Raw genomic sequence first — 11,053 nt, 5'->3', positions numbered from 1 at the left:
ATTGAATTTTATAGAAATCATTTTTCGATAAAAAAAAAACAGTGGCGTTGTGTAAACATAATGGCCTTTAAAGGGATATAATTTCAAAAATATTTTTTAAAATTTGAAAATGGGATTTGTATATTTCAGGCATAAGTACCTTTAAAAGATTGACTTATTTAAAAGTAGAAAAAATATTAATTTATAACGTTTTTAGTTATAGCAGTTTTTGGGAAGGTGGCATTTTCTGCCGCTCGGAACAAATTAGTAAGTTTTTTTTTAAAGGAACTCTAAGGGTTGATAAAACATGATTTGTAAAACAATAGATGACATCTGTGGATTTCCAGTTGCAAAAATCTTGATGCTTAAAAACGAGAGTTTGTTTTCCAACTGAAAGACAACATCCATCTTTACAGACACTCTCTAGTCATTTCCAGCAAAATGCTAAGACGTGCTGCCCATTAGCATGTAATTAGCCATAAATGTTTGTAGCTAACATGAATGCTCGTTTACAATCTGGGACAGCGCTCATTATTTTATATTTCATCATTCAGGACAGTCGAAAGATTGATAGACAGACGAGGCGGGGGGAAGTATCCTGATCATCAATTTACTTCAAAACCTTCACTGTGATTTTTTTCCCCCAAAATTAATTGAACATTAAGAGTGGGGAAAGAGTCTGTGAGCTCCACCAAAGTGTAAATACATGTCTGTGGAGTAAGTTATTAACATAAATTATTTTCAGATTAATGTTTTCCCAGGCAACCGCATTTGATCATAATCGTTAACAATTATGGGCCCACAGCTCTTCCTCCTACGACAACTCCAGCTGTCTTCTCTTCACAATGTCAGTGGCGTGTTGGAGCCAGACTTCATTGTTGCTGTCACAAAGCCAGCACGAGCGAGCGAAGAGGAAACGCCAGCCATCGGGACAAATAAGAATATTCAGCACGTCTTACTCCCAACACCAACATGCCCTCCTCTACCAACACACTGCAATTACAGCATGTTTATTTTACATGATGACAGTCTATTGGTACACAGTTCATTCTACCACCTGCCTCGCAACACATGAAACCCAGAGGGGGGGGGGGGGGAACGTTCTACTACTATATGAAATTATAAAACCCCTCAGAAATGACTGTGATGATATATTTGTGGACATATGATTCAAACATGCCTTGATGTCAACTACGTGCGTTACCCGGCTGAAGTAATTTTGGGTTAGGGTTACCGCACCAACTAATTTTTTGGAGGTAAGTAAGTTGACCAATTATCGTCAAATTTTTCGTCAAAAGACATTGAGATATTATTTTCTGCCCATGTCGCCCAACACTCATCGATACACAAAAATATTGCGATATTTAACGGCGAAAAACTCTTTGAAGTGTTGTTTTGATATGGGAAAATTCTTGACATTGGTTTTCTGACCGTTTTTGTGTTGCATTTATGCCTCAAACTGCAAATTAAACTGCCACTTGACTCTATCCTCACTAGACATTGATATTTATAAGAGTTTTTCCTTAAATACACTTTATTTTTTGGGGGAAAGAAAATACAATATAATATATATCGCAAATCACTGGATCGGCATATTGGCCGTTTTTGCCCGAGTCTTGCCAAAACAAAGCCCTAAAGCTGAAAGACAATTGTAGTTATTAAAGTGAACCTTCAAATCAGATCAATAATTAATCAGAACTTAATCAGGATTGGAACATACGACACCTAATGTAAACGCAGTTGATGGTGGCTAAAGTGGGTTGTACGTCACAGGGTTTTTTCTCACCATTTTAACACAGAGATGAGGTGTTTTTCGGGGGGTTTTCACAGCATCTTAGCTGAACGAAAATAAAATAAATAAATGATGCAGAACAGTTTCCGGCCCAGTTTTGCCGTGATTAATGCTCATGCTCCCGTTTCTCTGTCCTCCCTCTCTGGAGCCAGTGGACCAGGTGAAGCTAAGGTAACATCTCACCGGACTTGATGACACGTCAACAAAGTAAAAAAAAATTTATACATAAATGTCTCAATCTGCTTTCCCCGCAGCACGCTTGTTAAGCATCAACAGCAATCTGTCGTACATGGTGTCATAGTTTGCCATGAATAATAAAATTCTTGTAAAGTTGATGTTACGGCGCCCACACCCGCCGCTCAGAACCAGTCACTGCCGTCTCTACCAGCTGCGTCTGCACACAGTGAATCACCACAACAGCCGAGCGTCAAAAACAAGGAACACAGTGATACTCACTGATGGCCGTGCTCTTCATTCTTTCCAAACTTTTGACGCAAATGTACATTTTATTGACATTTTAGGTCATTTCCAGTGACTTTGCTGCAACTCCATGAACATTATTTAGATATACTAAGTATAATCTTTATCTGGACTTTAACTGAATTGTGAATTGTACCAGATTCACATCTCTTGTTGCTGTAATAACTGTACTAATCTGCGTTTGCTAAAACCATAAAATGTGATTACGTCATTAAGCAATCTGGACGCCACGAGGCACCGGCCGTCATCCTGTTTTCATATCCATAAAAATACGTCAGTGCATCCTGCTCTATCTGCTCTCTTCCTCTTAAACAACACACACTGGGAAAGGGGGTGGGAGAAAAAGCTGAATGAATATGACTGAAGGTAAATTTCCTGTTGACTGAAAGAAACTTCTGCAATGTCATAGTTGGATGACAATTTCTGTGGCGGTCGATGATGGCCTTTAAAAAGCTTCCTGACAATTAGCTGCATTTACAGGAACACAGATTTAAGGTCTCATTTGAATTCTGACAGGTGAGTGATTTATTTTTACCCTTATAACATTATACAGATGTAAAATACGTCTCACAGTCAACAGAATAAATTCATAGTATGTTGATGCTTTGCTGTATGTCCAGGCTAAATGATGGTTCCCGGCAGATTTATATTTAAGTCTTTGTTACCTCCGCCAAGGAAGTTATGTTAGCATATTAGCATAGGTTTATCTCATATCTATATTTATCTACTTCCTATCTACAGTTTTTTTTTGTGATGCACAAGTGGTCAACTAAGTATGTTCATTAGAGCTGAACAAATTACTAGTAATCGTCAACTATTTTCATAATCGACTAATCGGTTTGAAGATTTCTGATTGTTTTAGCTTCTTAGATGTGAATATTTTCTAGTTTCTTTGCATCACATAACAAATAAATCATTAAAAACAAAATAATTTTGATTTGTGGACAAAAACAAGACATTTGAGAACATCGTAATTTCCAGGTTTGGCAAACGCTGATCAGCGCTTTTCAACGTTTTCTGATATTTTATGGACCAAACGATTACTCAATGAATCAGGAAAATAATCGAAAGATTAATTGATGATGAAAATAATTGTTAGTTGCAGCTCTAATGTCCATCCACCCTATGATGATGCCACATCTAATAATTTACGAAATCCCTTTCTCTTATAATCCAATATCTCTGTCAAAACTCATTGGATTTGAATGAAAGTTTCAACTGGATGTGTTCCAGATTCTGGACTAAGTTCAGATATGTTAATCTCAGCGACATCTTAACAGATCAGGATTGTGTCATGTTTATATAAGATGGTAATAGCTACAAGCAGATCAAGTTATATACAGTGGATCAAAATGTGCTCTCTTGTTTTACGTTATGTAAAAAGAAGAACTTAACAGCACTGAACATTAGTTTGACAATCCCTTTAAGGGAATTTGCTCATTTGCTCTGTGTTATTCATGCTGTTCAGATGTATCATCAACCTCTACATATTTGACATTTTTTGCCAGCAATGTCTGCAGATAAGCCTCATAGCTTTCTATAGATGACAAGGTACATTTAAAATATTAAGTCTTTGAAATGAACCACAGAGCAGCTCAGTTGAAGCATTCATCTCCGTTTGACACTGCCCCGAAACTCTCACAGTGAAAATATATGTGCGGTCGCAGCTCGGCAGGCTAAAATACAGAATTTTGAATGAATGAATGAATGAACTTTGAATAAAATATCTGTTTTGTCCCCTTTTTGCACTCGCAATGTGAGTTATGAGTTTATTCTGAAGGAAAATAAAAACATTGCAATAAAAGTTATTATGATGTGATTTAAATGGTGGTTTCTGTTATAAGAGAATGTTCACTGCACTTTTACTGCAGCTCCCATAATTTAGACGTTTGGGACACAGCCATTGATAATTTCCACAATTTTTTTCTTGTATTTTATGGACCAAACAACTGATCAAGCAAACGATTCAATCAAATGAATGGTTTGCAGCAGCCCGAATTTCAAATCAAAGAAACCACAGACAAGAGATGGTAACAGAGCTTTCTTACCTGTTATACACTGAAACTGACCATCCTCTCGTCGAATTGTGAAGGCCTCACCTGGGTTTACCTGCACCAGGATTACCTGTAAAGACACAGAGACGTTTCTCAGTTAAGGTTTAAGGTTTGTCCAATAGAGCTCCGGTAGATGACGTCATCCAACGCCAGGCAAAATAGTCGAGGGACACAAACGCGAGAACGTTTCACCAGAGATCCTGAGATTTGGACAGGCAACAGATTGTGTAGCGATCACTTGTAGCCCCCAGAAAGAGTAGCTAGTGTTACACATTATAGCAGATCAGTGGTTCCCCTTGTGTCCAAGACAATCTGGGCCCGTTTCCATAAAATCAAAACCAAGGTAACTCTTTATTTTGATGCCGGTGAGTCTTTGGTACCTTTTATGTTTATCAGACTTCATGTTTTGTTGTACAGATGCTGACAAATAAGGTATCGTCGATAGATGACCTGATCAGTGTTGCTTATGTAGTAATAAAGAAGTTCAGAGGTCACAGGTGTTGTTAATAAATAGCTTAATACGTTTAAAGGCGGGCCCAAAAATGGGTTTTAATTTGGGTGATACCAAGTTCTGATTAGCCACGATAATCTCCCAAGGGGGGGCTTGGACCCCAGGTTGGGAACCATGGCAGTAGAAAATGGAGATCTTCATAAATCAAACCACTTCATCTTAGGTGCAGAATCCAATACTCAATAACTTAAATATCTTGTTTGTTTTACCCGAAGACGATGGCAAAAGCTGCTCATCCGGTTTCCACACGTCCATACCACAGTTGCATTACAGGGATTAGATATATTCAGTCTGTCAGATTCTATGACATATCGCTCAATCTAAAAAGGACTTAAAGAACTTTCCCGACGGCTTAAAACAGCACTGGAGTAAGCTTAAGGAGTAAGCATTGTAATCGTTCTGACGATATACACAAAGCAGAAGCAATGGCATTCCTTAAAAAAAATTATAAATAATAATCACACTATAGTTTTGGTGATAGTGGTTGGTGTTACACCGACAGCTTGTTGGGTGCTATCTGCAAGTCGTAGTGGGGGAAAAATATTAAATTCTATCTCTCATCTCAAGTAGCTCACTGGCAGAAGCAGATACAAGTAATAGACACGGTACTGAAGGAGAGGCACAGCCCCTGCTCGAGATATAAACAGATATAAAACGCCCAAAAAATAAGAGATTTGTGAATAGAAGTGTGAATAAAAACAATCTCATCCAAAAAAAAAATTAAAAAAAATTGGGAGACACTGATCAAAGATGTTCAACATTCCTTTGGACCAAAAACTCAACGTTCAACAGATAAATCAATGATGAAATTAATTGTTCGTTGTCCGGGGTCTTCTGTTATTGGTTTTCTGGGGGAAATATCAATATAGATTATTACTAGTTAATGAGGCCGAAAAACCCATAATTGTAACCAATGTATTTATGGTAAAAAAAAAAATTGTGAAAATTCTCAGTCAAAACTGTAATAAAGAAAAGTCCAATCATGTAATTAATGATATCGGGGATCATTAAAATAATACACTGATACAGATAAATCGGCTTTATCAGCCCAAAATTATTTGACCCATATTAGTTTCAGCCAGACACAAGTGACTTAAAAATGTCGTCGAGCTCGCCAATATTCAGTCCTAGTGATTTTCTTTGTTCAAAGTGCCACAAGGGGGAGCTGCATGTTTACAGGCATTTCTGGACCTCGTGATTTATAATGATCCCAGTTCAATAAACGTTAAAAAACATTCACAAAGGTATATATTTTAGGGCTGCAGCTATAATTCAACCATCTGTCGATAATGTTCTCAATTAATCAAGTAATCTTTTGGTCCATAAATAGTCATAAAATGTTGAAAAATGATTCTCAAAGAGGGAACTGATGTAATGATGATGTACTTAGTTAATAATCACTAATAATAACTACTTTGACTGTGATTTGTGGAATAACAAGGCAATCGAGAATATCGTCACTTCGATTTTGAATTTTTCTACGTTTACTGACGTTTTACGGACCAAACAACTCGATTTAATTATCGAGATTAATTGATTAAAAAATAATCGTGAGTTGCAGCCGTAAAACCGAAGAATCAATTATAAAACAGCCGACGATTAATTTAGTAATCGTTGAACCGCTGGAGCCCTAATATCTTTGTTAACATATTCGCGTAACATTACAAACATTTCTTCACAACATTGATGACATAAGTGGATCGTTCTAAAAAGCTCACTGAAATAAAACAAAAAACGGGGACTTTTTACGCTCAGGAACGCGAAAAAATAAACTATATTAAGGCATAATTTTTTCGAAATTTTTGCAATAATTTTTGTTAGGAAAAACTATTTGCTTCAAGCCTATATAAGAATAAGTAAAGTATATACTATAGTCTATCTTTAAGTATCTGTATCAACTGTAAATTGCATGTATAATTCTCTAAAGGACCCTGAAGCCACATGTGATACTAAAAACTGCTTCAAATACCATAAAACCACATGTACAAATGAATCATCAGTTAATTTTGGTCTTGCAAATCAAATTACAGATTCTGGTGGATGACTTACAAGGACCAATGACTGTATCAAGATGACAAATGGAAAAATATCAATTTGGTACGCAACCACTGCGACAAACAGCAAACAGCTAATCATAGTTATTGACTAAAACTGAATCACAATGGAATCACATAAAAGTAATATATTTTATAGTTATATATTCAAACAGGTGCACACATTCATATGCATTTAATGATTTGGACTATATTCTTCAAAATGGTTCTGCTTTATCTTTTACTAAAATGATTATTTACTGAAGTCAGTATTTTTTCTTTCTTTCCTGAAGACATCATGACATTAAAAAACACTATAAACTTTATATTCCAGGAACATTCAACAGCTGTTGCCGACAACAACAAGTAAAAGCCAGACAGCAAAGGACAAGGTTGTCGTTTCAATCCTCTTAAACGAGAACAAAGTCTCAATTTACAACACAAAGTACGGATGTGACACAGTCAGTATTTCAAGAAATAAAACTATCAGAGGCTTCATAATTGGTCTTTTGACTTTTTCTGCACAGACCTGAAGAGGAAAACTTCACTTATTGGGCTTTGCGTTGCATTTTCAAGCTCCAAACAAATAACCCAACTAATTCAGAGCTATTTTTATCTCGCACCTTTCACACAGTTCATCGTGACGTTTAGATAATAACAGGTACACGCTGCTGCCCCTCACTGACTCATGCTGCTTTTAACATCGACAACACACGAGTGTCAGGGGAAAATAGGAGAGAGAAAAAAATAAAATAAATTCACTTCTCTGATAATGTTGCCCTTTTTCTGACAACAGGCAGATAAAAGGAAAATCATTAACAGATCTGAAGACTTTTTTTTTTTTTTTCCTCACTCACATCATCAACCACTCAGGTTAGAAATTTTTTTTGCCCTTAAATCATCTCCACTTCATCATTCTCTCAACAGAACACATATGCTGCTGCGTTTCGGGGGGAGCTCCAGTTACCTCGCTCTTGTGGAAGTCGCCGTCGTAAAACCGACACTCCGCCGGCACGGCAGCGCTCTGACCGCGGTTCTCCTCCAGCACGGAAATCATCAGCACCTCCATCTCTGACACTGCTCCCCATTCATGTGCTCAGCAGGGAGAGGAAAGAGCCCTTTGACTGCCACACACACACACACAAGCTCATATGTTCATACACACCCACACAAGCAGCGTCAGCAGCAAGTGTAGATGGTGGGAGGCAGAGAGAGGAGGGTGGGGGAGTTGTGTTTAGGGGTAAGGGAGATCTGACTGCCTGTAAATATGCACTGTCCACCCCCTCTTATGTGAAGAGAAGTCCAAAGATGACTTCCTCCCTTTTTCTAATTTAATCTCGACATTGAAAGTTGCATTTGAAAGCTGCGACGTGACGTCCGCTGCATGCTGATGAAATCAAAAGCTGCGACTGGTACTTACTGTCGCCCGCATCGCTTGTTCTCATTCAGGCGTCGCTGTTCGCGCAGTCACAGAGGAAGAGGAAGAAGAAGAAAAAAAATAAAGAAAATGCTCCTGGGGTTGACAGGACCCTCCACCGGCTTCACCCAACCCTCATGAGAAACCACATGACCTGCGGAGCTAACACATCTGGCTGGGCTGAGCCTTAACACTCCTCCACTTCCATCAACTCTTGAGCAAAATCCAGAAAGGAACTGGCAAGAGGCGTGGAGCGCAGCAGCAGCAGCAACAGCAGCAGGAGCTGTGTCAGCAGATGGGGCTCAGACTCTTGCGCTGGATGTCGCCTTTCAAGTGTGGCGTGAATCTCATGTTTGCTTCGCCTGGTTCACCCTCATCTGCTCCATCGCGGCACGCTCTGCAGCAGGCGGCTCCTTCACTCTCTCCTCTAGCTTCAGTGCAGCCTCCCTGCCGTCAGTATCCACAGCAACCCCCTTCAACAAATAAGCCGCGGAGATGTCCGTGCCAAACCTTCAGGGGGGGGGGGGGGGGGGACTGAAACCTTATCGGCTGTGGCCACTCTCTGGGGGACAAAAAAGGGAGGTGAACAAACCCAAGAAACAGGACCCCCCCCCCCCAAAAAAAAAATTAGAAGTAGTTTGGATGATGCCTCAGTTTGCTGCTCAGTTTCCCTCCTGCATCTGTCAGAGACTGTGTGCCAGCGTCAGCTCAGTTAATGCCTGCTGTGCTCCTTAATGCTTCATTTAAATAGCATTCCATCAGGGTGTGATCATAGCACAGCTGATCCGGCAACGGTATAAGGGTTCCAGAGCGTGGGGAGTCCTTTGTTCTGTCTTTTTTTTCACAACAACAACAATGGCGTGAGGGAGCCGAGCGACCCACGCAGCTTCTGAGGCTGACATACACGACTACGCTACAGTCGCTCTCTCTCTCTCCCTCCCTTCCTCCTCCTCCTTTCGCTCCCTCCCCCTCATACGCTCTCTGGCTTTCTCTCTCTCATTCACAGAGCAACATGCCATACACCCTCTCTCAATACTCCGATCGATGCGAGAGGAGATAAGGTCGTGGGAGTTCAATTGCAGAGCTCCGACGCCACTGACGACCGCGGCCGCGACTCCTCCACCACTACTGTGTCCAAAGATCATAAAGCAGCCCCGCTGACCGTCAAAACAGAGACACTGTTTGCACAGCGACACGGTAAACAGGGCTGTCAACTATTCGCTGCTTCTGTAACATCTGTCCTCGTTCAGTTTAACTCATCAGTCCTTAAAGTGACAGTGTTGTGTGTGTGTGTGTGTGTGTGTGTGTGTGTGTGTGCGCCAAGTTCACAGATAGCGTGCGTCACAGATACCGCTGTGCGGCGACGGCTACATCAAAACACCCCCAAAAAATTATTTTCAACACTTCACTTTCAAATTAAAGAGGCAGGTTTTTAAGGACTTGGATAAACACAGCAGCGAGTCGGAGAGATCAGAGCTACTGTACACCGAGACATGAGATAACACGCTTAAAATAAACTTAAGGAGAAACACTTTACACAGCAAACATAAGAAATAATGTGTGCATTGCAGTGATCAAATGAACAATATGTTGTTATGACAATCGAGTGAATCAACAGTGGACGAGTCCCACCCTTATTCTAAAATCTATCTTTTTAAATGCCAGATTTCACCGTCTCTGAAAACACTAAGGCTGCATTCACACCAGCCGTTCTTAATCCAATCCTAGTTCTTTTGCTCGGAAAGTCCGGTTTGTTTGGGGAGATGTGAACGCGCAACGAAAGAAGCACATCTGGTCCGCCTAAAAACATAAGTCTCAGTTCACTTCAAGTAAACCAAATGCAGGAAGCGGGCTACAACGCAGGGCATTGTGGGTAAACACAACCAAAACATACGCACGTGTAGAACGATAGCTAATATAGTTATTATGTGAAGTATGCTCACATAAAGCGATAGGATTTGATGCAGCTCCGTGTTTTTGAGGAAACAGAAGTTGTCCTGCATTAACCAACAGATGAGAGAGTTTTGTTGTTCGTTGTTCTCTTGTCTTCTCCTTGAGTAATTTGTGCATGCAGCGCCGCCTCAGGCGAGGAGGGGGAACACGTTATTCAAAAGGTTCGGTTTGTTTAACTTTAAGTGCGTAAGTGTGAAAGCAATCTGAACGTTGGAACAACCGTTTGAACGACTGACCGCAAAAAAAAACATGTGCATGACGTCATGTTTACGTGACTTCCGATTGTTAAAATGATTCTCTAAAGTAGCGCAAAATTTTAAAAACAGAGGCACACATATGCAGTACACAGGTACGCTGGTTATTTGTAGCACTGCTCTTTTCGTTGAATAAACAGACCGCTCCAGTTCGACTGTAGGCGTGCTAACGGCGCTAAAAAAGCTAACGGAGCTAACGGTGTCTTGACTCCGGGGTCGCGGAACGTAAAACATGACGTCACGGGCGTCTTTTTCCGGTCAGTCGTTATGGAAACATCATGCGTTAACGTGCTGGATGTGAGACACCCAAGATGTGAATCTTAGGGTGTCTCACGATTCGATTTGATACCGATTCTTAGGGTCACGATTCGATTCAAAACCGATTCTTGGTTCATTGATACAATGCATAGTGTGTTAAGGCAAATTATGGCATCAAAACAATACAGTTTGTATAAGATAATGTGATTTTTAAATAAACTGATTCCAATGATGTGATCACACAAAGGCAAACTTAAGACAAAAGTTAACATGTCTTCATTCAAAACTAATAAAAACTTACTTGTAATATTTTTTTCTCCTG

The 11,053-nt window shown here is 39.9% G+C and overlaps 1 protein-coding gene across 1 annotated transcript in view; it reads right to left on the bottom strand.

Annotated features, from left to right (window-relative positions):
* The window catches only part of fndc3a (fibronectin type III domain containing 3A), a gene marked incomplete at its 3' end in the record, with an annotated part of 77,512 nt that overhangs the window by 55,489 nt on the left and 10,970 nt on the right, over positions 1–11,053 (bottom strand). Inside the window, exon 2 of the mRNA XM_083885998.1 lies at positions 4,300–4,375. Coding sequence (XP_083742124.1) covers positions 4,300–4,375 — 76 coding nt within the window. The remainder of the gene's footprint in view (positions 1–4,299; positions 4,376–11,053) is intronic.

This window comes from Microchirus variegatus (genome assembly GCF_963457635.1).
Source record: "Microchirus variegatus genome assembly, chromosome: 3".
Taxonomy (NCBI): domain Eukaryota; kingdom Metazoa; phylum Chordata; class Actinopteri; order Pleuronectiformes; family Soleidae; genus Microchirus; species Microchirus variegatus.
Note: the sequence above shows the minus strand (reverse complement) of the source record. Positions and strands in the feature narration are given on the sequence as shown.